The 27,365-nt window shown below is 45.3% G+C and overlaps 1 protein-coding gene across 2 annotated transcripts; it reads left to right on the top strand.

Annotated features, from left to right (window-relative positions):
• Positions 1-8,047: 8,047 nt before the first annotated feature.
• ADSL (adenylosuccinate lyase) lies at positions 8,048-27,062 on the top strand. Of its 2 annotated transcripts, XM_020876937.2 has the most exons (13): positions 8,048-8,261; positions 11,231-11,434; positions 13,217-13,261; positions 13,773-13,852; positions 16,759-16,930; positions 17,144-17,190; positions 18,015-18,105; positions 18,459-18,528; positions 18,684-18,831; positions 20,162-20,252; positions 20,873-20,962; positions 21,368-21,544; positions 23,439-27,062. In XM_020876937.2, the coding sequence occupies exons 1-13, from the start codon at positions 8,094-8,096 to the stop codon at positions 23,523-23,525; spliced, it is 1,470 nt and encodes a 489-aa protein (XP_020732596.1). In that variant the 5' UTR covers positions 8,048-8,093; the 3' UTR covers positions 23,526-27,062. The 2 variants fall into 2 exon arrangements, with proteins under 2 accessions (XP_020732596.1, XP_020732597.1); XM_020876938.2 differs by lacking the exons at positions 16,759-16,930; positions 17,144-17,190.
• The last annotated feature ends 303 nt before the right edge of the window (positions 27,063-27,365 follow it).

The following is a 27,365-nucleotide window of genomic DNA, read 5'->3' on the forward strand; positions in this document are numbered from 1 at the left end:
TAATAAATGCACGTATATTCACCACCCACCTTCTGATTTGGGCGCTGTCGACCTGCGGATTTTGTTTTCTCTGTGTGATGGCCCCTTTTCTATCCGTTCCTTCTTCTGGTCCCTCCTGAGGTTTTCCTGCCCTTATGTCCCTAGGGGGCGCTCCCAAAGGGCTCTGCTGATCTCTGCACTTCTATGCTGGGACACATCCCCCGCCACCCTTTGCACACACACCAGTGACCAAAGTGTGTCCAGTGATCTCACAGAAGACATCAAAAATGGTGCATGCACCGTGAATGTGCTCACAGAGACACGTGCACAAGATTCTGCACCCTTGGCCTTAACCTCAGTATGACTTTAGGTGCAGGAACATTTTTAACAGGTTTTAAAACAAAAAACAACAAAAAAACCTTTCTGGGAGGAATAAAAAAAAAAGATGCAACAGTTCAACTGTGCCCACTCCTAAGTCTCCATCATTTGCTTAGGACTTACTCTGTGCCCACCCCACCCCCTCCCTGTTTCAAGTAACTAAAACCAGACAAAGAAAAGCGACCTGAGGAGAGGTTTCTGGACTATTTTATCTTTCTCCATGTGGATGGAGAGATATATGCTGCTTTTGGGTTCCATAATCCTAGGGGGCTATGTTTACATAGTAAAATACATCCTACCAAATCAGGAAACTGAAGAATGGGAATCTCTGCAGTGAGAGTTAGGTCACTGATGGTGAACAAGAGCAGTGAGGGCCTGGGGGTGGGGCAGAGGAGAGATTGGGAAGCACCCCCTGGTGAGGGGCGGTGTTGCCCCTCAGTCCTTCCCCCGCCCCCGCTTCTCTCCTTGCCCCCTTTCACAGACGTGCAGAGAAGGGCATCAGAAAGAGGCTGGATCTTTAAAAGGCAGCTTTCCAACTTTGCACACAAACAGGTAACAGGAAGGTACAGCAAAAACCCTCTCATCTGAAACACTGTCCACAGAAACAAAACCTGTAAACGTGACTAAATGGCTGCACAATTTTTATGCTCTCTGCAAGTTACCTAGAAGTGTTTTGTTTTTTTTCTTATACTTGAAATAGCTTTTACAATATTATTTTGATGGCTTTCTTTTCTCTCTTCTGGTGGGCGATAGAGAAAGTGGATGATGGGGTTTGAGGGGAGAAAAGGGAGGATATGGCATTGTCTTTTTTTTTTTTTTTCCTGAAACATAGAGGTTTAATCAGACTCCCATCTGTTGAAATTGCTCCTCATATGACTGGTTTTACATGGACACAGAAACTAGGCACTTTAGAGGTGCACTTGCATGGCAGGCTGGGCCCCCCTTTTCTATATTTTATTTTACCTTTTTAGTATAGTGGTACTTAAAATCACTGGTTCACTTAAAAAACAAACAATAAAATGTTAAACTCTACTAATGTACAAATAAGCTGAAAAGTTGCATTTTATGTGTATTTTTTGCCATAGCAGGTACTGTATTTCTCATGCTGGATTTCAAAAAAAAAGTCAAAAACAAAAAAAACTAAAGGGTGGTCTTTTATTGGATTGTGACAGGTTGAGTAATAAGGAATTAAGTCGTCGTCATTTCATTAAAACTGAGAGATGATGTAATGCATATATAAGAGTTTTCTGAAGGGTTTTTTTTTTTGGGCTTTTAAACAGCTTATTTTTGTTTTTGTTTAGTTTTTTATTTTATTTTATTTTGGAAAGATATGATTGTATTATGTGCAACTCAGTTGCTTACATTATAACTTACAAAATATTTTTGGGTTCCTGGAAAAAAAAAAAGAAAAAAGACTAATAAATGTGTTTGGCTGCTAAGCATTTATTGTGGTTTCTTGTTTCCTTCTGCCCATTTCCTTTGCTCACTTGTTGTGCATTTTTTCCTGCTCTTCTCCGTCACCCTGGTCCACACATGAAAGCTGACTGACGTTCGGCCTCTGAACAGGGCCTCCCCTTGGTCCGTCTGGCCTTGCTGTGGTTTGTGCTGCTGGGGCCTCTGGTTGACCAGTCAGTGGTGGGCTCGTGCTCCTTGCCACCTACGGCGCTCCTGGGTTTAGACAGTCTGAGAAATTCAGGTTCTCCTGCTGCCTTTTTGTCGCCTTGTTTTCGCCCCATGTGCATTTGGGAGGGGAGCTGAAGGAAGGACAATGCATGCTTGGGGCTCTGCCACAGCCTGGCCAGGTAACCATGTGCCACCTCTGAACAGGATGCCACCTTGCCCGTGCCTTTGCCCTGCTTTCCACGCTCACCACTGAGGAATGGGAGAGCCTTACGCTAAAGGCCAGCTTGTTCCCATCAGAACAGTCTCATTTATTGTTCACTGGGGGAGACTTGTTAGATGTGTGATCACGCAACACCGCTTAGAATAGTGAAGGGGAAGAATGGAAGGAAATGAATACACTGTCTCATTCCCAGGTCGTGTTGTGTCTTGACTGACCTCAGAATGCTGAGTGAAACAGATAGTACTATAGCAAAGTCTGTTTCATGAGGAAACGGCAACTCAGCAGAATTCAATCAGCTTGAACTAGGTAGCACTGACTGACTGCTTCCTATTAGCTGGGCACTGCCCTGAGGAGACCATGAGACTTGATCATTTAATTGAAACCTGTCTCAGTCACCATACTGGGAACCAAGGTTGGATTCCAAAATTACCACGCAAAAATGCCTCGGCTTCCAGACATCTGGAATTCTGAAAGAGTGGTCTTAAGCAAGTCTGCTTTACAAAGGGGCTAGGTCATATATCACTTACTCATTACCATAAAATACGTCAACACTCAGATATGTGAGGGGAGGAGAGGTGAACTAGATGTCAGAAACACCTTGCGGGCCTGCCTATGCCAAGTAAGTATTGTTTTTGTGGAACTGAGGTGGTCATTGCAAAACCTCTGAAGACCTCTATCACTAACACTTTATTTTAAATGTTAGTTATTTTTTAAATGCATAAATTGCTGAGTGTGGGGGGCAGGTTGTAGAATTGAAGATGGCTGTCAAGACTTTAGCCTCTAACTCAGCCCTCCTCGCTGCTCTGGGTTCTGCTGCCACCTTAGGTGACTTTGGCTTGGGAAATCCATCCTAATGGCCAGGTTTCTGCACTTCCCCAGTCACTCTGGCCACACGCTCTCCTTGTCGTTGTTTAGTCCATGAGTTGTGTCCGACTCTTGATGAACCCATGGACTGTAGCCCTCCAGGCTTCTCTGTCCGTGGCACTTCCCAGGCAAGAACACTGGAGTGGGTTGCCATGCCTTTCAAGGGGTCTTCCTCACTCAGGGACTGAACCCAGGCCTCCTGCATTGGCAGGTAGATTTTTTACTGCTGAGCCACCTGGGAAGCCCCCTCCTCATCCCCTAATTGCTCCCCTCCTGAATCCCTAATTTCAGCATCTTTGACTTTGACCTCCTGTCTTCCCAACTGATACCTGCTCCTCTTTGGCTTTGTTTGGTTTCATCAGTCATTCCAGGATGCTGGCCTGTTTACTTCCTTCAAGTCCATCAGCCCTTTCCTTTTCCCACATCCTTCCTAAACCAGTTTAAATATAATAGCCTATAATTTTAATAAAAATGGTTGCTAAAATTCCTACTTTGGAAAAACCTTATTTTGTTTTCTACCAGCAACCAAAAGCAGCATCTCTTGGGGGGTGGGCGGGAATCACTGCAGAGCAGATAAGGACTCCTGTCAACCTACCGTAGCCAGCCAGCAATGAGACCCTGATACTGCCAGCAAGCATCCTGTGTCCACTTGATACGTGGAGAAGATCAGAGGTATCAGAAGAATTTCTCACAAATTCCTGCTTCTAAACTCTAATCAGAGAGGTGCTCCCGTCAAGTGTTTCTTCCTCCAGTGCTTGAGATCCTTTCCCTTCCTCATCCCTACCTTGGCTTTTTCTTTTTTTTTAACCATTTTTTTTAAAACTTTTTGTTTGATATTGGAGTATAGCTGATTAACAATGTTGTGACAGTTTCAGGTGAACGGCGAAGGGACTTAGCCATACATACACATATACCCATTCTCCCCTTCCCACCCAGGCTGCCTCCTTGGCTACTTTTAACTCTGTATTCTCCGTTCTCTATTCACATGATCAGCTGTCACCCCCATCCCTACCCTAAGCTCCTTGATGCTGTTTTCTTCACAAAATTTAAACACTTTCTAAATGATCTTGTTTAGACTTTATTACACATCTCCTTCACTGGAATGTAAGCACCAAACCCCCCCCCCCAAAAAAAAAAGGCAGAGTTCTTTGTTGTGTTGTTCTTCAGCTTAAGCATCTAAAATGGCTTTAGTTACCATCTGTGTGCTGAAGACTGCTAAATTTCTATTTCCAACCCTTACCACTGGGGTCCAGACTAGTGTATATATAATTGTTCATCATTTTGAGACACCTGGGTATCTTAATGGCTTTGCAAACTTGGTAAACCCAAAAGAGAAGTCCACCTGCCTGCTTGGCCCTTCTCCCACCCCAGGGTAAATGGCACTGCTATCCTTTCAGCAATAAAACCTAGAAACCTAGGAGCATCACTGAGTCCACTCCCTTCCTTACTCCCCATAACTAACCCATCTCTTCCTTCATTTCCTCTGCTGATTACTTCCTGTGCCCAAGCTAGATCACCTACACCCCTAGGCCTTACCTAGTCCGCTACAATAGCCCAGACTGTTTCTCACGTGGCATTCACTCCAGGTCCCTGCCCCCAATCCACTCTACACATAACAGCTGAGATGATATTTTTCAACACATAAATCTAATGAAGTCATTCTCCAGCCTAAAACCTCTTAGTGGTTTTCCATTGCTGAGAAAATCCCAGATATCCTTCTTTCCTACAAGGTTCTGTGTTTGCCTTCCATCTACTCCTCTAAAGGTATCTCCCTCTTCTCTTTCCACTTTTGTCCTCTCCACTCAAACCTCCTTAGCTGACCATTGCATCCCAGTGCCTAGTACAATGCTTGGCGCATGCTAGGCACCGCTGAAATGAACAATCCTCATGAGTAACAGAATTTGTTTAAGAAACTAGGTTGTTGTTTGTTTGTTTTTTTTAAAAAAGAAACTAGGTATTTTAAAAGCCTGAAATAAAAGGATAGATGTAAAATTCCCGATTTTAGAGATGCTGCTTTAGATATAGTGACAACCAGCTGCAAGTGTCTAGGTGGCCTTTGAAGATTAAGAATCAAAACTCTGAAGAAATCTGTGGACTCAGAAGGTAAGACTTGCAGATGTGTGAACAGTTTCCAAGGGGAGGAAACGTGGGTGAAATCTTGAGGAAATTCCCACCACTTCCTTTTTCAGAAGTGAGAGAAGGTTGGATCATCAGAGAAAGAGCAGTCAGAAAGAGAGGAGAATCAGTACGTTTAGTTTTCAAAACAGGAGGGAGGGGTTGTCAAAAAGATTAAATATTTCAATCAGCCACAGGGGATGACTTAATACAGGAAAATGGGAAATGGACTCAGAAATCAAAATTATTTAAATATGTACACTGGGAAGCTTGTTCCCAGTTCTTAGGTGGCCTACCCTGTTCCATGCATGTCCACCCCCACCCCCACATCGACTTTATTAGTGATTTTCATGCAAAGAGGCAAACATATTATGGCAAAAGGCCTTTTGATTTCTTTATTAGAGAATAGACTGATGATCAATGAAGGCAGTTGAGAGGATATGAAGACAGCAGAAGCTGCATCAGTGCTAAGAAGTCAAGCAGGGAGGACAGTGTGTTTACAGGAGCCCCAGACACGAGCCAGGTAGGAAGTTGGCATCTGTGTTACCTGGCTTTGCTCCTCACTGTACACCTGGGGACCATGAGCATATTTTACAGGTAAGAAGACCCATGTGCCAAAAGATTATCACCCAAATCACAGAGCTAGTACCTGGGCAGTTCTGGAACAGTGGGTGAAGAGGCAGCCAGTAAGAGAGATTTTCATAAGAGAACACGTGAAGATGATTCTGTAGTGGAAGAGATCTGTGCATTTCACACACACACCAAAGGGAGGCAGAACTGGAGAGATTCAAGATAAAATAATTGAAAGAGCAAGATCCTCTCCTGAATGAAGAGAGAGCCTGGAAACAGAAACTCTTACAGGAGGAGGCAACAGCAGAGAGAAGCAGAGCCAGTGAGGTTGGACAACCGAGGAGACTGTGAGGTTGGCAGGAAGTACCGTGGAATGCGAGGGTAGTACACTCAGCACAGCCCGGCAGCGACAGTCCTGGAGCAGTCTGCAAAGAGTGCAGAGTTGTAGGGAGTGGCCTTCATCTTTCCAGAACTGCCCTCACCCCAAAAAACCAATCCTCTGCAGCTCCAGAGGGGAGGTAGGTGAGGAAAATGTGGGTGATAAGCCCAGGTAACTGATGGGCTTCTCTAATGGCCAAGGCCTTCCAGGATTGGTGCTGCAGTCCACTCTGACAATTCTGAAGCCCCGGTGGAGACATGAAGGATCTATGGCCTGAAGACACTGAAGGAATGTGAGAGACTAGGGGAAAGGGAAGGGCGATGTCAGGGTCTAACTTATATCGTGGTAACTGTGGGCCTTGTTTCCCTTTGTGGGCTAGGTGCCTCTGAACAGCATTCATTCACTCAGCAAACACTGAGCACCTATGCTATGAAGTCCTGTGCTGGATCCACCTGCCAGAGACACTGGGGACCGAGGCAGGCATGATCCCCACGCACACCAAGTTTGCCATCGATGGAAAAGGCCAACAGCACTGAACTCTGGTGAGAGTTACGAGAGAGGCCCTATATGAAATCTGAGGTGGGAATGGAGAACACTACAGGGGAGGTCCGTCTATTTTTTAGTAAATCATGAAAAAACAGCAGAAATGGAAAGGTGACAAAAAGTTATTTTCAAAGAAGAGATCTTGCAAATCTTGAGATCTAATCAGAACTTTTAATATCCCTTAAGTCTTACGGTTACTGGGAAAGGGGCCAGGGCCATTCACCTCAACCAACAAGCTGAGAATTAAAAATGGACGTCCCCTTATAGTGAGACACTCAAAAACAAGTAATTTCAAAGCAATATAGTAGCTGCTACTGTAGCACAAAGGAAAGAATACATTTGAATCTGGTAAGAACCAGGGGCCTGGAGCCTGTCCGCCTACACTTAACTCCTAGCTCTTGCCCTGACTCCTAGCTCATGCCCTTCTAGCCACGTGTGAGCTATCTCAAGACGGTCAACCCCCCCATGCCTTCGTCACCTGAAAAATGGGGATCAGAATAATGGCCGGCATTTGTTGAGAATTTACTCTGCACTGGAGAGTAATGTATTGTATTATTTAATAATACCTGAACAATTCAGAACCCTCACATGGATTTAATGTGTAAAGCACTCAGGACAGTGCCTGATACCTAGTGAGTGTTAAGTGTTAGTCCCCAGTACCCTCGTTAAATTAAGAGTTAAGTTAAAGATAAGAGTCCAGTACCCTCGGACTCTTTGCGACCCCATGGACTGTAGCCCACCAGGCTCCCTCTGTCCATGGAATTCTCCAGGCAAGTATACTGGAGTGGGGTAGCCATTTCCTTCTTCAGGGGATCTTCCCCACCAAGGGATCGAACCCAGGTCTCCTGCATCGCAAGCAGATTTTTTACCGTCTGAGCCACCAGTGAGACCACCATAAACGCTAGTGGTTTTATTATTAGTGGCCAAGGCAAGAGTGGGTTCATCAGGTGACATTTTCTGACCTGGACCTTGAGTAAGCTGTAGGGAGAAAGTGTTCCAGGGCGGGGAACTCAATGCCGACTTCCCTTGTCTTGTACTTGTCTCAGAACCGGGCGGTAGGAGTAGGGGAGGGGGAGAAGACAAAAATAATAGCCAAAAAAAAAAAAGCTTTCCAAATGTCTTGGACATCGATTTGATGTCCTCAGAGCAATCCTAAAGGCGGGTCTTAATGTATCTTTTTTCGGATGAGAAAACTGAGACGCAGAGCTGCAGAGGTTAACTTGTGAAGCACTGATCACGTTTCTCGTAAAAGGAAGAGAAACTCTTGAACCCTCAGTAGCGAAGAGCCTAAACCCAGCAGCCTTGAGGTCTCGGGTCTCCTGGAAACCCCGGGGGTGGAACCAAGTGGAGGAAGTCCCGCCCTCGGACTTCCGCTTCCGCCCTCGCTGACCCTGTCGGCTCTGGCAAGGTCCGGAGTCCGGCATGGCCGCGGGGGGAGACCGTGGCGGGCGGGAGGCCTGCGGGCACGACAGCTACCGCTCGCCGCTTGCCTCCCGTTATGCCAGCCCGGAGATGTGCTTCCTGTTTAGCGACAAGTACAAATTCCGGACCTGGCGGCAGCTCTGGCTGTGGCTGGCGGAGGCCGAGCAGGTAACGCACCTGGAGGCGGGCCCGGCCCTGCACGTGCCAGGCTGGGACTTCCAGCGCGGGCTGAGCCTCCCCCAGCAGCTGCCCCGCTATTTTCGGCCGGGTGTTCCCCTTCCGGAGGAACGGCCCCAGGAAGGCCAGGGCAGGAGGCCCAGCCGTCGCCACCTGTTACCTCACATGTTTTAATGGTGGAGGGTCGGATGGACGGTGGGCGGCGAGAAGTGCAGTTACCGTTTCCGGGAGTAAGTCTTGGCGGTTCCTGTAGGAGTGCACCGCAGAGTGCTCCTTCCGTGCGGTTGTGCTCGCTTCTGTACACGTCTTTACCCGGTTAACCCAGAAAGACTTTGCAAACTAGGGGGCGGTTTCCCACGTTGTAGGAGAGAAGACCAAGCCCCCATGACGTGCCAGTGAGATATTTGCTCCTAACCATCATGACAACCCACTCCAGTATTCTTGCCTAGAGAATCCGATGGAGAGAGGAGCCTGGCGGGCTATACAGTCCATGGAGTCGCCAACAGTCGGAAACGACGGAAGCGAGTTAGCACTCACTTATTAATAAAGGAACCCGGGTGTGAACCCATGACCTTGCAAGCCTGACTGAGCGCCCAGCCACCTCGCCCTCCACATGCCTCTGTGTAGTCAGAGACCTGTCACTGCAAAATACACATTTGCTGGGCCATTGTTTCCTCTTCACTAGACCGCCTTTTTTTTTGTCTCTGGGGAGAGAGAATCAGGGTAGGGGGTTATTAGATGCGAGTTATGGGTTCTGAGAGCTTCATGTAGAGGTATTCTGCCCAGCGGTTTCAGAAATAGCCCCAGAAGTATCTTCACAGAAGCGCTGAAGGAAGCTGAGAGTGATCCAAAGAGCTATAAAGTTTCCAAGAAAAATGGCACAACAAGCAAGATGGCAGTCCTCTCCGAAATGACATATAGTAACCTCAGAAACAATCTGAGTACCTGCCTAGGACCAAGGTATAGGGTCCCCGAACAGGAAACTTTCTTCCTAGATTTTACCCCTTTCCTATCACCTTGCTCAAGAAGTAAAGTAGTACATGACACTAGCAGACAATACTCTGTAATGGCTTATAAAAGAAAAGAATCTAAAAAACAGTGGATGGATATATGCTAACTGATTGACTTTGTTTTTCATCTGAAACTAACACATTGTTTTAAATCAACTATACTCCAATAAAAAAAATTTTTAAATGCTAGCAGATGTTTCTAGAGTGCCTGCTATGTGTGCTCAGCAGTTTGAAGACCTTAAAAATTAATTTACTAATTCTCAAAACAATTCTTTATAAGTATGTGATTCCTGTTTTACAGAGGATAAAATGAAGGCACAGATTTCATAAACAGCTCAGATAACAATAGATCAGGACATGCAGTGTGTTGTGGTTTGTTACCTACTAGCATGTATTCTGTTTTCTGTTTTACTTGGTACTCCGTGTAGATGAGGTTGGCGCCAGTCACCATAGCTTGTAAGAACTTCAAGCTGGAATGGAAATGTGGAGTCAGTATGTATCCTTTCCTCTGCCCAGTCTACACATTGCCTGAAATGCATCCCATTTTGATATCTCCTGAGTCTGTATTATCTATTAGCGAGGGTGTCAAAATGAACAGCATGAAGTACATAATAATTTAGTAGTTAAAAAAAAAACAAACTTGAGGAATGAGAGTTTCGGGCAAGTGCAGAAAATTCGTCCACCTTGGATTTTGAGAGGATGAGTTGCTTGGGGAGGAAGCAGTTTGTCCACACTGCCCCCTGCTGTTCTGTTTTGGGAGGAGCCCTACGATGTCTCCGCTCAGAGATCCAAGGCAGCTTGGCCAGATGTAGTGTGACCGAGGAATTGAATTTTTACTAGTTTAAATGTAAATAGCCACATCTGACTAGATAGGTCTTAAGATGTGAGCTCCTTCTCAGGACCAGGCCTTGGGACTTTGAAGTGAGGTTTGGGTAAAATTCACCAATGTACAGATTCAGCACTTGGCTCGAGGTTTCTGAGCTGCCTGTGGGCTGCCAGCTGTTTTTTGTCAGCCTGATTTTATTCAGTGATGGAGGAATGTAAGATGTTGATGTGTTTGTTTTCTCATTAATATCTCCTGGAATTGCTTTCAGTTGCACTGAATTCACTGCACATAATTTGTTGGCAGAGCTACTAACAGCGTTGCTAATTTTGGTTTCTCTGACTAAATCCATCTAGATCAGATATAAAGCTGTGGCCAGGATCCCACACTCTGGGCACTTAAGAGCTGAGCACTAAAGAGTCTAAGCAATAAATACCACAAAGCTCTCCTTTCAGGGAGTCTGTACACCCTAGAGAGGAGAGATAGGCTCAAAGATGTGTAAAAATGTCATATGGCAGTAAGTGCTCTAAATAAAACCAGGATAAAGGGATAGCGAGTGACACTGAAGAAGGGTGTTTTATGTTGACGTCAGGAAAGCCTCTCTGAGGAGATGGCGTTTGAGCCCAGAGACCAGAACCTGTGAGGGAATGAGCAGAGATGTCGGGGCAGAAGGAACAGAAATCAGGACCGCGTTGTGTATATTGGAGTTTGCTTAGAATATAACTTGCCATGATTCATTTAGAAAGTTTCCTGGGGACTTCCCTGGTGGTCCAGTGGGTAAGAATCCACCTTCCAATGCAGGGGATGCAGGTTCGATCCCTGATGAGGGAGGTAAGATCCCACAGGCAGCAGGGCAACTAAGCTTGAGCACTGCAACTACTGAGCCCGTGCCCTCAAAAAGAGCCCACGTGTCACAGCAAAGGCCCAGCGCAGCCAGAATTTTTAAAAAAGAGAGTTGTTTCTCCCTCCCCATGTCCTTTTAGTTTAGTTCCCCCAAATTTTAGTTTAAGAATTGGAAGGTAGGGCATAAACACTAACATGAATCAGTTTTCTTTTTTACTGTCATTTCCATTCAAATAATGTGACATAAGAAGCTATTTCATTTTTTTTTTTTGCCTGTTCTGCAGGCACTGGGTTTGCCTATCACAGACGAACAAATCCAGGAGATGAAATCAAACCTGGACAACATCGACTTCAAAATGGCAGCTGAGGAGGAGAAGCAGTTACGACATGATGTGATGGCCCACGTGCACACGTTTGCCCACTGCTGCCCCAAAGCTGCTGGCATTATCCATCTTGGCGCCACTTCCTGCTATGTGGGAGACAATACAGTAGGAGCCCATGCTGTTCTGTCCATTAGGACTCAGGCTTTATAATGCGTTTATACATTTTAATTGATTTTGTCCATTTTAGGAAGTGACTCTGTAGGTCTTAGGATCTCAGTGCTCAGGAATTCCCTTCTTTTGGTATCCTTCCAGTCTAAACTGTAAGCCCCTAGTGGCCTCCATAAAATGATGTACAGATACTGCCTATACATCAGTATGCTGGACATAGCTGAGAGCTTAGCATTTTAGTGGCCAAAGTAGTTTTCCAAAGGGATTTTCTTTCCAAAGTCCTTTATAACTCTTCGCTGTGACTTCTGAAAAGAAAAGGTAATTGCATTATAATTCTTAAATCCTTTAATTAGCGAAAGTGTCTCATAGTCAAACATGAAAAAGTAACAAGCAGGCATTTTTCCTAAGAGTTTACTAGGTGAGCACTTCATATGTATTCATTTTTTCATCACAACAGGCATAATAGATGCTGTTGTCTCCATTTTTAAATAACTTTATTAAGGTATAATTTAATACCATAAATTCACCCATTTTAGATGGATAGTTCAGTGAGCTTTAGTAAATTTATGCAACATTCAACCTCGCCACACTCTATAGAACACACGCCTCATCCCAAGACAGTCTCTCTTGCTTGTTTGCCATTAGTCCCCACTCCTGCTTCCAGTCCCAAACAACCGCTGAGACCTGCTTTTTGTGTCTATAGTTGTGTCTTTTCTCGAAATTTCATGTAAATGGTCTCAGAATATATAGCCTTTGGCTCTGGCTTTATAATCCCCACCTCCACAAATGAGGAAACTTAAGGAGGCTGAAGAACTTGCCCAACCTGGAAAGGATACAGACCTGGGTAGAATGACTCCAAACCTCTGCCCTCGTCACAGTGCACCCGTGGGACTAGAAGTTAGAATCCAGATACACTTCCAGTTCAGAAAGAAGCCAGTAGTTTTTAAGTTGCCCCCAAATAACTTTTTTTTGTCTAAAGTGGTACATAATTAAAGGCATCTGTGTATAGTTAGTGAGTCAGATAATGGGAAAAGAGCAGTCCTCTAACTTGGAGTATCCTTTTTAAAAGTACCTAGTGTGTAGTTGGGCTCAAGTTAACGTCTCAAGCATGTGTTGGAGTTGCTTGCAATGCTTACATCGTCTCACTCCCCCAAGAATGGCTTTAAATTTCCTAAACCTCGATCCTTTAGTTCATGCCTATTTTTGTTGTTAGCAATGACAGACATGAAAAAAAAGGGGGGAGGGGAGCAGAGACTAATGGAATGTGCCCTGTGGATTCTTAGAAACTCAAATGCTACTGTCCGGGAAGATATAAACCCTGTTGACCTGGACATCTTTGTCATATTCATGACAGGGCTGCCCCTTATCATTTTCTAGTTAAGTTAGATACCCCTTAAATAGGGCTTTTGGAGGAGGAAATGGCAACACACTCCAGTGTTCTTGCCTGGAGAATCCCAGGGATGGGGGAGCCTCGTAGGCTGCCGTCTATGGGGTCGCACAGAGTCTGACACGACTGAAGCGACTTAGCAGCAGCAGATAGGGCTTTATAAGCATAAAAGCTTTGTGCTTATAGATCCTAGCAGCACTGCTCTCTCAGTTGGTGGACTTTTAAGATAGTAATCAGAAGAGTTGTGTTAGCAGCTTCTGACTTGTACACTGTATTGCTGAAAGTGAGATAGGCAGCTAGCTAAGAAACCCAGATGTGACAGCCATAAAGTGTTAGGTCATAATGTTTGGGCAAAGCTGATTAATGTAAGACCACTGCATTTTCCCTTGCAGGACCTGATTATTCTCAGAAATGCATTTGACCTGCTTTTGCCAAAGGTAAGAAGTTGACAAATTTCCTGCCAGTCCTAAGATCCCTGTGACAGGAGATGGGCACCACCTTGAATAAATCAGCACAGTATAGATCTAAATAAGTTACTGTGTACTCACATGAATGATCCTAGATCTGATCTCTAGAACTAATTGTCTCTTCTTGAGTTAAAACACTGTATGAGTTAGCGGTTTTAAAGCATAGCCTTTTAAGTGAGGGAAGTGTAACCAGCAGCAAGGTGCTGGATTGTGTGGGTCAGATTATGATTTTGTCTGTTTTTCTTCATGAGCATGCCAGTGGTATTAAAACTGTGCAGAAATAACTTGTGGCATTTTAGGTCATCAACTCAGTTTTTGAATGTTGTTTGGTACTTTAAGATACAAAGAAGAAAAAATGTGGCCTCTGCCTTCTGTGAGCTGGAAGTGTAATTATAGATGAATTTGTCTCCAAGTTTAGTTCCTGTTTATGCAGTGCTCAGCCTGAATTCACTCTCTTTCTCCCACACCGTCTTCTTTGCAGCTTGCCAGGGTGATCTCTCGGCTGGCCGACTTTGCCAAGGAACGAGCCAATCTCCCCACCTTAGGTTTCACACATTTCCAGTAAGTGAGAGGGTTACCTCTTGGGAATTGGGCTTATTTATGGGCATCCAGCTTCCATTTATTCCTGCAGTTCTCCCTTCTCCATGGTAACCTTGAGGTTAAAAAAACTCAAAACATAAGCACTTGGGATGCCTATGAGGAATGAACCTTATACCTACCTTAAAAGCTGTATTGCTGAGAGAGTAGACCTAATGGTTCGCTTCATTGGAAACTATGTATACAGATACGTATACAGAAAGTATTCTCGTTTTGTTGTTGCTGTTTATAGGCTAACACTTCTGGTATCCCCTTTGCCTACAGGGAGATCTTTTAATGGTAGGGAGGAGGTTGGAAAACAGATCCTATTTGGGTCACAGGGCCTGATCCTTCCTTTCCCATTCCAGGAATCAGTGCTGGTTGGTAGAATCAGCCCAGATGGTTCTTCAGGTCAGGATAACAGACAGCTAGTTGGGGTAACTGAAGGGCCAGAGTTTAGGTGGGTACCTTCCTGTGGTGTGAGTGGGAAGGAGAGGGGCTCTCCCAGCCTTGTGCCCCAGAAAGGGGGCACTCTGACTGCTCCCTTAGATCTGTTTCCACTCTGCCTCTCAAGAAAGTGTTCTTGATTCAGTGATTCCATTCTTGAGTATTTAATGCAAGTAATCCAAATTATGGAAAAAGCTATATGTACAAAGATCATTGTTATAATACTATTTATGATGGTAGTGTTGGAAACAATCTATAAATGTCCAAGAATAAGAGAATAATTAAATAAGACTGTAGTATATACATAGGTTAGAATAATCACAGCCAGGAAAATGACACTTGTTAGATTAATAAGACATGGGAATGCTGGAGAAGGAAATGGCAACCCACTCCAGTATTCTTGCCTGGAGAATCCCATGGATGGAGGAGCCTGGTGGGCTACAGTCCACAGGGTCGCAAAGAGTCGGACACAACTGAGTGATTTAACTAACTATGCACGTAGGTCATTGTAGGGAAAAGACAGCATATAAATTGTACAAAGATTGGAAGAAGGTACACCAAGATGTAAATACTGATTACTCTGGTTTTTTTTAATGTGCAAGCATTTTTATGATTACCAAGTAAAGCCCTTTTTTAAAGCCGATGATGTCATATTTAGATTGCTAGTGGCAGGTTTCAAGTGATGATACTTGAGTCGTGGTGTATTGGCATTTGCCTTATATTTTGATGGGATAGGTATTGCTATGGCAACAAGGATATCATCTCCTGTAACTTAGGAAATCCTATTGAGTTGAATGTAACCTTCCTTAAAATTAGTGCCTCCATTGTTGGTTGCAGAAACCAGGATTTGTTCATGTGAGGGGACTGTTGCTCCGTGTGTGTGGCGGAGCCGTGACAAAGGTTGCCCTCTGCGCCGGCTCCCGCCACACCTGGCATCACCTGTGTTGCAGCCCTTCTCCGGCCTCTGCTAGAGAGTGTTCAGGGAATACAGCCATTCCAGTATTCCTCTGGGGATGGTGGGATGAGAGGTGTCTGCTGCCACAGTTAGCAGGCGTTAGGAACTCAGAAAATGGTATTGATGCATAGATCTCACCTCAGAATGGATCAGTCCCTGCAATTAGAAACGGCTTTATTGAGATACAACTAATGTAACATAAAATTCACCCATTTTTTGTATATTTACAGAGTTTATGCACTCATTACCAGTGTGTAATTTCAGAATATTTCCATCACCACCCCCCGCCAAATGACCTGTACCCTTTAGTAGTCCCTCCCATCTCCCCATTCCCTGTCTTCTGGCAACCACATATCTGTTTTCTGTTTGTGGATTTGTCTCTTGAACACTTCAATCAAGTAGAATCATGTAGTAGTTATCTCCTTCTGACTGGCTTCTTTTCACTTCACATAGCATTTTCAGTGTTCATCCATGTTGTAGCATGTGTCATTACTTAATGTCTTTTACAACCAAATAACATACCATTGTATGGATATGCTGCCTTTTATCTGTTCACCAGTTGCTGGACATTTGGGTTGCTTCCACTCTGTTGCTGTTATGGGTAAGGCTGCTATGAATAGGTCTGTGCAAATTTATTTTCTTTATTATACCAATAATCTATTTAAGGAAAACTACCTTAAGATTAATTTGGGATTATGTGTCTGCTTTGGACGTTCTTAGTGGGGTGCCTTCATGTCGCCGGTTGTCAGTATCATTTGCCTAATAGGAGAGAAGGCTAGGTAATCTATTAGAACTCTGGCTTTATTATAGTTTATTCATAATCATGTTTTATATTATAAACAGACCTGCGGTTGGCTGGCATTGATTTAGACTGAAGACAAAGCCATTAACTGTTCAGAGTCCTCTGATTGTGCGTGTTTCCAGGTTGTTCTCTGTGGCTCAGCTCGGTCTTCATCAGGTCTCGACTCTTTCCAAAGTCCTTTCTTTCCTGCCGGTCTAGAGTCACAGTCTCCAGTGTCTTCATTTTACTTTTTGATAGCACTTTAAAAATGAGCAGATATCTTGCTTGTTTGCTTTTTTACACTGCAGTATGAGCTCCACGGGACAGGGACTTGGTCTCTTTTGTTCTTTGTTGTATTTCCAATACCAGGAACACATTAGATGTTTGGCAAGTGTTTGTTATGTGTGTATCTCTTGCCAAGATCTGGGGACAAACAAAGCAGACATTGTCTCTGCCCTTAGAGTGCCTCTTGATGATGAAGCAAGAACTATGCTAGTGGCCCTTTAGTTTTATAACCTTTGAATATTTATAAATGACATTGAATCTGCTTAACTAGTATTTGCTTAAGCTTTTTAGCTCTTGTTTTGTTTTCATTTTAATTCTTTCCCTTCCCAGGGGTAACAGTGATTATTAGAAGAAGCAACAAAGGTTTTATGAAACAAGTCATTAGTTTGAGACTTCTGTGTGTTCTCTTTGGGTTGTGTTCAGGCCTGCTCAGCTGACCACAGTTGGGAAACGTTGCTGTCTCTGGATTCAGGATCTGTGCATGGATCTCCAAAACCTGGAGCGTGTCCGGGATGAACTGCGCTTCCGAGGCGTGAAGGGTACCACCGGCACCCAGGCCAGCTTCCTGCAGCTCTTCGAGGGAGATGACCAAAAGGTGTGCGTAGGGAGCGACCTGGGCGAGGCAGGCCCAACCGTGGGAGCGCCGGAAACAAAGCTAACCCCAGGATGGTGGGAGCGATGGATCTTGGGGTGGGTGCAGTCTCGACTGGAAGGGTACTGAAGGCATAAACCTGGGCAGGATGATGTGTCAAGATGTTTTCATACTAAACATGCCTGGATTTCTATGGGGATGTCTTTTCTTCCCAAGGTAGAACAGCTTGACAAGATGGTGACAGAAAAGGCAGGATTCAAGAGGTAGGTGAGTGGGGAAAGTGTCAGCCTCCCTCTTAGGTAATAAAAGGCAGTATCCCTCCAGATTTGGCCTTAGCTGTTGTGTTGTTTTTTTGGGTTTTTTTTTTTTCTTTTCTGTGTCTTTCCACCCATTTCCTTCTATCTCTAGTGTGATTTTGTTTTGTGGATTCTATTATATTCCTTACGATTTTTAAGGAAAAAGGGAGCTGTTTAGTTCTGAGTTCAGGAGAATAGCCTTAGCTGTGTTGTTTTGGTTTTGTTTGTACTGAAGGCCTCTGACAGGTTGGTCTCAGTCTGTCTATTTGCTTCAAGGGACCCAGGCTCCCCTGTGGTTCCTTGTTTTTGTTGTTGTTTTTGTGTAAAATATTTCTTTCTTTCTTTATTTGGCTGCAGTGGGTCTTACTTGAGTCATGTGAACTCTTAACTGTGGTATGTGGGATCTGGTTCCCTGACCAGGGATTGAACCTGGGCCCCCTGGATTGGGAGCACAGAGTCTTAGCCAGTGGACCACGAGGGAAGTCATCCCCCACCCCTCACTTCACCCCCCACGTTGGCTCCTTGTTTCAGGCACTTCACTGGGCTGCAGCAGGACAGAGGCTTGCTGGACTGTTTCCTCCTCGGGTCAGGGCGGCCACCCGGGTTTAGTAAAAAGTGGGCTGGGAAAGTGCAGTTTCTTCCTGGAGCCACTAATCTGCAGTCCTGGACTCAGTGCAACTTAACACCTCAGTGAGACCAAGCCTTTGCTCAGGGTCTGCATTTGCTCACTTGTCTGACACAGTTACATTTTGAAATATTTTCACTTAAAGGTCTTTTCTATTTATTTCTAGGGTTTTCATCATCACAGGGCAGACCTATACACGAAAAGTAGATATTGAGGTGCTCTCTGTGCTGGCTAGCTTAGGGGCATCGGTGCACAAGGTAAGTGGAGGCAGCGGTGGGTAGTTGGCACCACAGACTCACCCCCCAGCCTTAGGCTCCGACTTCATCGTGCTCTCAAGAGATGTCAGATAGCGCTGTTAGTAATTTGGGTCTGTCAGGGGAGCCTCTTAAGTGAAGGTGTGAAAAAGGATTGGTTCCAGCATTCTCCTTAAGTTCATCTTGCCATGGTCTGCCCATGATATCTTAAGCAGTGTTTCACCAGAACATTCCCTTGCTGACGGTCGGCTCAGTGGCAGCACCCAAAGAGCTCGCCTCCTCCATCAGTCTAGTCCCTGCCTGGGCCCCCCGAGTACTGAGAATGTGGGTGACGCCTGTGCCCCTGCTTCCCTCAGATTTGTACCGACATACGACTCCTGGCAAACCTCAAGGAGATGGAGGAGCCCTTTGAAAAACAGCAGATTGGTGAGTGTCGTGTGGAGACCTGGAAACACCACGAGATGTGGGGGAGGTGGGGGGGGGTTATGGGCGCGTGTGAGCAGTTCAGCCAGCAGCCTGCTCGGCCTCCCACTGTCCCCTGAGGTCTTCCTGCCTTTGCTTCTTGTCCTTTGCATGGGCAGGCTCAAGTGCAATGCCGTACAAGCGGAACCCTATGCGCTCAGAGCGGTGCTGCAGCCTGGCCCGGCACCTGATGGCGCTTGTCACGGACCCCCTGCAGACGGCATCTGTGCAGTGGTTTGAGCGCACGCTCGATGACAGTGCCAACCGGTCAGTGGACGGGGCATCACACAGCAAGCTGGGGGGGCACAGAGGGGCCTGGGAGAGACAGACTGCAGAGCATCCCTGTATTCCCTCCTGTCCGTAGGAGCCGGGAGTCTTAACAGGGGGGGCGGGAACACAGTACAACGTGACATGTGTTAGAATATGTACAGGGTATCCTTGTGAGGGCAAAGGCTGGGGGGGTGGAGGAGTCAAGGGAAGCTTCACAAGGAGGCGATGCTGTAGACTGAAGAAATCTAGCCATTTTAACATGTCAGACAAAGTTGGAAGCACATATAAAGCACAAAGGCGGGAGAAGGAACAGTTTGGAGAGTTAATTACTGGTAGTCAGGTAGCCCTGGAGAATGAAGTCTGCAGCAAAAAATGAGGTGGGAATGCTCGTGGAGAGTAGCCAGTTTATGAAGAGCCTTCTGGGCCCTAAAAAGGAGGGTAGATATTGTTCTGAAGGCAGGTGGTGTCAGCTGTGGTATCTTGGCACAGTGACCTGATCAGGTCCGAGATGGGTCAGAATTAATTAGTAGTTACTAATAAGGTACCAGCATGCATGTGACTTTCTACTTTATGTATATACTTATTTGAAAGCAGATTCACTCTCATTTGCTTGTATTCTGCTGGAATTTCTTGAGAGGAAATGATCAGTAGTTAAAGTCAACTCTCTGGATTGTGTTCATAATCCAGGATTTATGGAAATAAAACTCAGAACATGTGAACTCATTTGGAAGTCAGCCATCGACTGTATTTTAGCAAACTGTGACCTAGTCAGCTGCGCCCACTAAAACACCCTGCAACAGTTTGGAGAAGCAGTTATAAGACAGGATGCTAGTCAGAACAAGTTAGGAGGCTGCTTTAAAACCCCACGTCCACGCTGGCATGGCGGCGGTGTGACTGGAGAGGATGTGGATATAAATTGATGTCACGGGGACTGGCCTGGGCAGTTGGCTAAAGTGGGGGTTTAGATGGAGATGGGGTGCTGGTGCCATTTCCTGAGGCAGGAGCTACAGGAGAGGAAGAGTAGGGTGAGGAGCTGAGCAGGAGGCAGTGGAGAAGAGTCTACATTCAGTTCTGGGCTTGAGGAACCTACCGATGAGCCGGGTGGAACTCTCCAAATAGGTATATGGCCTGGCGCCTGGGCAGGTGGTCTAGGAAAGAGGTGATAGATTCAAGGGTCATCAGGATATTGAGGCTGTTGAAGGGAATTGTCCAAGTGGCACATCTGGCATGAGACGTCAGTAGGGCAGCTTCTTGGGACACACCCTGCATTTCACGGAAATTGTTATTTGTTTTAAGCGATAACTGAATTGGCTGTTTGTTTTTCTAGGCGAATCTGTTTGGCAGAGGCGTTTCTCACTGCAGATACTGTACTGAATACGTTGCAGAACATTTCTGAAGGATTGGTGGTATACCCCAAAGTAAGAGGCCTCGATGAAAAACACAGTATTCAGGAGGGGTGGGAGTGTGGCAGGGAGTGGGACCTTGTGCTCTGGAGTGAGCGTGTTGGGGGAACACTTCCCAGCCAGAGCTCACTCTCCACATTGTGACACGAGCTCTCGGGATCAAGTCTGTGGAATTCGTAAACCAGTTTATAGACCAGGGAAGAAGCAGTACTTTGAATTGGCTGAAAATTGTCTGCCAGCCTGAGTCATCAGCTCTACTGTGGCTGGAGGGGTGGACTGTTCACTGGCCCGTTTGTAGGTACCTGAGGCGGATGGGTTTGTTTCCATCCTGCTCTCAGTTCCTGAAGTCAGGCCCTGAACGGGAGCAAACTTGAGGTTTGAGGAATTTTTCTGATGAAGCAACTTTTACAAGTTTACTAAAGTCAGTATCCCTTTTTAAAATCAAAATAATACTCTGGAGTATGAGAAGACTTAAAAAATACAGTATAGTATAGAATAGAATTCTTCTACCTTCTTTCTTTGTGGTCATGGGAGGTCACGTCCCCACTGTGCACGTTTTTGGTTGTAGTTTACATGTTAACTGTGCGTATGACTTTGTAACCTGAGGCATCCTTCCTGGCGCTTCACTCTTACAGGTAATTGAGCGGCGCATTCGGCAGGAGCTGCCTTTCATGGCCACAGAGAACATCATTATGGCCATGGTGAAAGCCGGGGGTAACCGCCAGGTGGGTAGCCCCTTGTGCTCCTGCATAAATTGAAAGTACTGCACCTTTGGTCCTGCTTGCCTCCCTGAAGAAGGGTGGACGAAGGTGTTTCTGTCCTTCCATTCAGTCATGGTACTGGTGCAGAACAGTGACAACAGACTGCCATAGAACAGGCTTATCTTTGGAGGGTGATGGTGGTGAAATCAGTTAATTAAAAAGTGACTCGCTTAATCACTTGTAGAAAAGGTCTGCTTTCAGTGAAGAAATTAGGTCTTAGTTTCCTTGGGAAATGACAGGAAGTGGGCAGGACATAAGAGCAGATGGTTCATGAAGCTTTAGAGGAGGCCTTTGTAGCACCAGCTATAGACAGCATGGACGTTCAAATGCCTGTTACTAGTGAGCCACCAGTGCCTCCTGTATTCCCAGGATTGCCATGAGAAAATCAGAGTGCTCTCGCAGCAGGCAGCTGCCGTGGTCAAGCAGGAAGGGGGTGACAACGACCTCATCGAGCGCATCCAGGCTGATGCCTACTTCAGTCCAATCCACTCCCAGTTGGACCATTTGCTGGATCCTTCTTCTTTCACCGGCCGTGCATCCCAGCAGGTAACCATCAGAATGTTTCCATGGGGCTGCAGTCCTTCCCAAATGCACTCTGTTTACAGCACTGGGCTGCAGAGCCTGGAGTACAATCTATGTTTCTGCTTCAGAGGAGGTACGATGAGAATGGGGCTAGTTAGAATTCAGGGCAGGTTGCTGCCTGAAACTTAAAGTGAAAGTCGCTCATTTATGTCCGATTCTTTGCAACTCCATGGACGAAACAGTCCATGGAGTTCTTCAGGCCAAAATACTGGAGGGAGTAGCCTTTCCCTTCTCCAGGGGATCTTCCCAACCCAGGGACTGAACCCAGGTCTTCCCGCATTGCAGGTGGATTCTTTACCAGCCACAGGGCAATCTAAAACTTAAAAATTTGGTTATTTTGAGAATGCCTTAAGTTCATTTCTCCCTGAGGATTTCTCTGGAGTTCTGCTTTGGTCTGGAGCCTGTGGTGTAATGGACAGATTGGGTTTTATTGTCAGGTAGCTCTGGGTTCGGGCTTCCTGGGTAACTCAATTGGTAAAGAATTCACCTGCAATGCAGGAGACCTCGGTTGGATTCCTGGGTCAGGAAGATCCCCTGGAGAAGGGATAGGCTACCCACTCCAGGATTCTTGAGTTTCCCTGGTGGCTCAGACGGTAAAAAATCCACTTGCAGTGCAGGAGACCTGGGTTCCATCCCTGGGTTGGGACGATCCCCTGGAAGAGGGCATGGCAACCCACTCCAGTACTCTTGCCTGGAGAATCCCCCTGGACAGAGGAGCCTGGCGGGCTGCAGTCCATGGGGTCACAAGGAGTCGGACATGACTGAGCGACTAAGCGCAGCGCAGCAGCAGCTCTGGGTTCAGTCCTGACTTCCTGCGTTTACCGGCCGATGGGATAGAGATCTGTATCTCAGAGTGTGGGCTGAAAGGCCTAGCTTGGTGCATAGTTAAGTATTCAGTAAACATTTGTCACTTTTCCTCATGGCCTTTTGAAGATTACAAGGGCTAATTCAAAAACACTTATTGAGTGCAGACTAGGTGCTCAGATTGTGTTTGGGTGCTGTGTTTAATTATGGTGCTTTAAAGATGAATAGATAATCCTTATCTTCAGGGAACTCAAAACTTAATGGTAAAGGCTTGTAAATAGGTCAGTGTGATACCAAATACAGGCAAGAATTGAGGGAAGCACACCTTTTTTAGGATCACAAAAGAGACAACCCTAGGGTAGTGGAAGTTGGAAAAGACTTCTCAGAAGACATGGTGTCAGAGCTGAATCTTAAGGACAATTAGGAGTTACTTGTGGAGAACACCAGGATGAGAAGAGATGACAGATGGATAGCTGTCCAGCATGGGAGAGAGTAGCCAGATTGTCAGGTGCCCCCAAAGTAGCTAGGATTAATGTAGCAGACAGATGGGAACCTATCATTTATATTTGAGACACTCTGATGTACTGGATTTGAAGGACTTAAACTGGAGTTGAGAAGATCAATAAGGAGGCTGCTGCAACGGGTGAACGGTTGGTGACGAGGGCTTTGAGCCAAGGCTGGGGTAGGTAGATGCGCACAGGGCACAGATCCGAGGGCTGTTAAGGAAGTTAGTCACTTGGAAGCTGGTTGAAGGGGGAGGAAGGAAGAAGCATTATGATTTTAGCTTTGGCAATGGGTGGAGAATGGTGAGACCAACTAAAAGGATACAGCAGGCTGGTTGGGGTGGGGGGTGGGGGGCGGTGGGCAGCAGCCTGGTGGGGCAAGCTGCCTATGTTTAGGGAGAGATTTCTGCAGAGAGTTGAGAAAAATAGAAGCTCAGTGTTGGCATAAAAGTTTGTCCAAGTAAGTCTCTGTGTTATGAAGTGACATTGAAAAAAGGATTCTCAAATTTTAATGTTTTCTTCTGTCTTGCATTTGCTTTCCTCTTTGACAGGTACAGAGATTCTTAGAAGAGGAGGTGTGTCCCCTGTTAAAACCATATGAAAGTGTGATGAAGGTGAAGGCCGAATTATGTCTGTAGAGTTGGAAGAGAATTAAACAAAAACCATTGTTGGCTCTGTTAACTTTTATTGCCGAGTCATAAAAACTATTACTCTAATGCCATATTTTATTTCAGGAACTGTTAACCATAAATTAATACAGCACTTTTTTTTCTTTCCGTGGTGCTTTCACATTTCTCACGTTTGCAATGCAAAAATAAATTGCATTGTAGTTGGACTGTTTTTCACAGCAACACAAGTTTGCATAATAAATGTAGCTCATAGTTTGCACTCTACTCTTTCAAGGCACATTTTCCAGCTAGTCTAATACTTTTTACATGTTCACTTGATTGCGAGATAGTGAACAAATTCTTGGCCCTCTCTTCTGAAAGTGAGTTTTATCTAGGCCTTGCAAAATAATCTGGATTCAGTGATTCATTATGGCCACATATCTACATTTCAGTTGTATTTGATGAGAATAAGTAATGAAATTTAGAGCTGCGATAAATTGTTAAAGAAACTGATGTGATCTTCATGCTGACTCAGCTGAAGTTGTACTCAGCTTCATTTGCTCTTTGGATAGGGCTTGTCTGTCAAGGAGATGCTCACTGGATGTATTGATCTCGTCAAGGCATTTGACAGTCTCTGATCCTGACAGCTGACTGAACCAGCTGCTGCCAGAGGTGAGAGAGAGTGGATGATCACCCCCCTGGCAGGAAAGCACTATTGTTGTGCCACAGGCTTCTGTCCTGGGCCCTGCCTCATTCTGCATATTTTTCCAGCAGAAATGAAAAGGAAGAAAGCTTATTTCTCAGGTTTGCAGATGACACAAAACTAGGACAGTTAACCAGATGTTTATTTGGTAAGATAATTAAGATGTCATCCAAAGAAAATAGATTAATATGCTGTGGCCAAAATGAAGAAGATAAGGTAAAGGTAAGTAAGTCAACCTTCAACTCGGTATGAACCAGAAGTGGTTGCCAGTGAGATCAGAGTTTTAGGGTATGTTGATGGTAGCGTGGTGTTGGGCAAAGCCATCAGTCTCCATCTTCCGGGCTCATGCTGTTGTGTTCAATTTCAGACACCCCATCTGAGGAACAGAAATAAACACAAGAGCCAGCCTCCAAGGAACATATGAGGAGTGGTGAAGCAGTGTTAGGGCTCAGACCTTGTAAGAGAAAACTTGCTATTGCTTCAAATATTGTCATGAGGAGGAAGAGAGACGCAGTTGAGACCTGTCCATACCTGTGGTTGAGAGTCTAAAGCAGGTTTGGGCCCAGACGTCGGAACTGCTCTGAGTTAGTGCTTCTCCCCACACTTCCCCCTCAAATCACCTAGTAATCAGGAGTGGGAGTGTTGTGAGGGTGCAACAGCCGAATCCTCCCCAGGTGTATCAAATCAAAGGCAGCCCGAGATGAAGAGCTCGACTTGTTGGGAAGAGCAGGACGTGATCCTTAAAGTCAAATCTAAAATACAGTTTAGGGTGACTGGCAGGCATGGACCACCTGGAGCCACATGGCATTTCAGTTCTTCTAGAAACAATTTGATTTCTGTTGTTAGTCCTCTCTTGTGAGAGTCTGGGAGGTATGTTGGAAACTACTAGGTCTGTGACCCAAGGGATTAATCACAGAGTGCTGTTCAGACACATCATCTACTTCCTTCTCTAGTACAGGCTTCCAGAGAGGAAGCAGGTACTATCAGAGCGTAATCTGAGAGCTAGTACATACCACACACGGCGGGGGGAGGGGGGGGTATTGGACACCATGGGTTTTAGTTAATAAATTTCCTCATAGCAAATAAGGAAATAGAATGCCAGTCTTGTTCTGACAATTCTGATTGTTAGTGATCTGTGGTTTGGCTGGTTTTCCTTTCTGGGCTATTGGAGTGGGCGGATTTCCTTTTTTCATCCTCTTTTGGTTTTATGTTTATATACTTCTGATATACTCAAGTGCAATTTGCTATTTTAACATTTTTATTAAAGACATTTGGGTGGGTGGCAGGTTGTCTGAGGAGAGAACATGGCATCTCGAAGATTAGATTAAATTCAGTTAACCAGTGATGCAAGAAACCCCAGGATCTGAACCACCAGAAATTAGAATCTGAACCATCCAGAAATCAGGATCTGGGCAGGCTGTGGGGCCAGCTGCAGTCAGACACCTGGGCAGTCACCACCCTCTTTCCCTGGCTGATGGTAAATCTCATGATAGCCAGGAGAGCCTGGTGTCCTGCAGTGGAAGCACAGAGGTTAGGTGCCTCCAGAATAGTGATGTAAACCCAGGGTCTGACATGAAGAAAGTACTCAGAGAATGTCATTTTCCTTTCCAAGCCCAGGAGAGCTCACCAACCTTCCTCTCTTGGTAGTTAGTTGGGGAACAGGCTGAGACTTGATGCTGCTGTTGGTTTGGTGTGCTTACCAGGGGTGAGTGCATCCTAAACTTGAACCAACCAGAGAATGGAGGGCGTGTCAGCATAAAAAATGAATAGTAAAAGGTTTTTAAAAAGAAAAGACTAGAAAGCTACATAATGAAATAGTAAGTGTGGTTTCTTTAAGGGGATTTTTTTTCTTCCAGTTTCATTGAGGTATAATTGACAGACAGCACTGTATAATTTTAAGGTGTACAGCATGATGATCTCACAATAAGCTTAGTAAACCAATTTTTAATTAAAAATATTTTTCTTACGAGAACTCTTGGGATTTACTCTCCCAACAACTTTCATATGTAACATACAGCAGTGTTAATTATGGCCTGCCAGGTGGTGCAATGGTAAAGAACTCACCTGTTAGTGCAGGAGACGAAGTAAACTCATTTTTTATTCCTGCGTCAGAAAGATCCCTTGTAGAAGAAAATGGCAACCCACTCCAGTATTCTTGCCTGGGAAATCCCATGGACAGAGAAGAGCCTGGTGGGCCACAGTCTGTGGGGTTACAAAGAGTCAGACATGACTAAGTGCGCACATACACAGTGTTAATTATATTTATCATGTGCAATATACCCCTAGTTCTTTGTAAGTGGAAGTTTGTACATTTTTCGGGGAGCAGGGGCAGGGCTGAACTGGTTGGCATGCAGAACTTCCCAGACCAGGGGTTGAACCTGTGCCCCATGTAATGGAAGCACAGTCTTAACCACTGGACCACCAGGGAAGTCCAAAGACATACCTTTTGACTGCTTTCAACCAGTTCTCCTTGCTCCCACTCCTTACTTCTGGTAACCAAAAGTCATGTTTTTCCTATGAGTTTTTTTTTGAAATATAATTGTCCTACAACACTATGTTAGTTCTTGTTAATCAACATTGATTTGATATTTTTATGCATTTCAAAGTGATCGCCACAATGTCTAATTATAATTTATCACCATACAAGATATTACACATTTATTAACTATATTCCTCACACTGTACATTTCATACCCATGACTCATCTATTTTGCAAATGGAAGTTTGTACCTCTTAACTTCTGTCACTGACTTCTCTCTCCTCACCCCCTCCCTCCTGGCAACCGCCTGATTGTTCTCTGTGACTCTGTTTCTGTTATTATGTTTTTTTGTTTTTAGATTCCAAATATAAGTGAAACCATACAATATTTGTCTGCTGACTTACTTCACTCAGTATCAGTTCAGTTCAGTCGCTCAGTTGTGTCCGACTCTGCGACCCCATGAATCGCAGCACACCAGGCCTCCCTGTCCATCACCAGCTCCTGGAGTTTACTCAAACTCATGCCCATCGAGTCGGTGATGCCATCCAGCCATCTCATCCTCTGTCGTCCCCTTCTCCTCCTGCCCCCAATCCCTCCCAGCAACAGTGTCTTTTCCAATGAGTCACCTTTTCGCATGAGGTGGTCAAAGTACTGGTGTTTCAGCTTCAGCCCTTCCAATGATGTCCTT

The sequence above is a fragment of the Odocoileus virginianus genome, chromosome 23 (assembly GCF_023699985.2).
Source record: "Odocoileus virginianus isolate 20LAN1187 ecotype Illinois chromosome 23, Ovbor_1.2, whole genome shotgun sequence".
Lineage (NCBI taxonomy): Eukaryota > Metazoa > Chordata > Mammalia > Artiodactyla > Cervidae > Odocoileus > Odocoileus virginianus.

Excerpts from the sequence above, each read along its gene's own strand:
- ADSL (XM_020876937.2), top strand. The coding sequence starts at position 8,094 with ATGGCCGCGGGGGGAGACCGTGGCGGGCGGGAGGCCTGCGGGCACGAC. Across the intron at positions 8,262-11,230 it reads GGCTGGCGGAGGCCGAGCAG|GCACTGGGTTTGCCTATCAC; the intron begins GTAACGCACCTG and ends CCTGTTCTGCAG. Across the intron at positions 17,191-18,014 it reads GAAAAGGCAGGATTCAAGAG|GGTTTTCATCATCACAGGGC; the intron begins GTAGGTGAGTGG and ends ATTTATTTCTAG.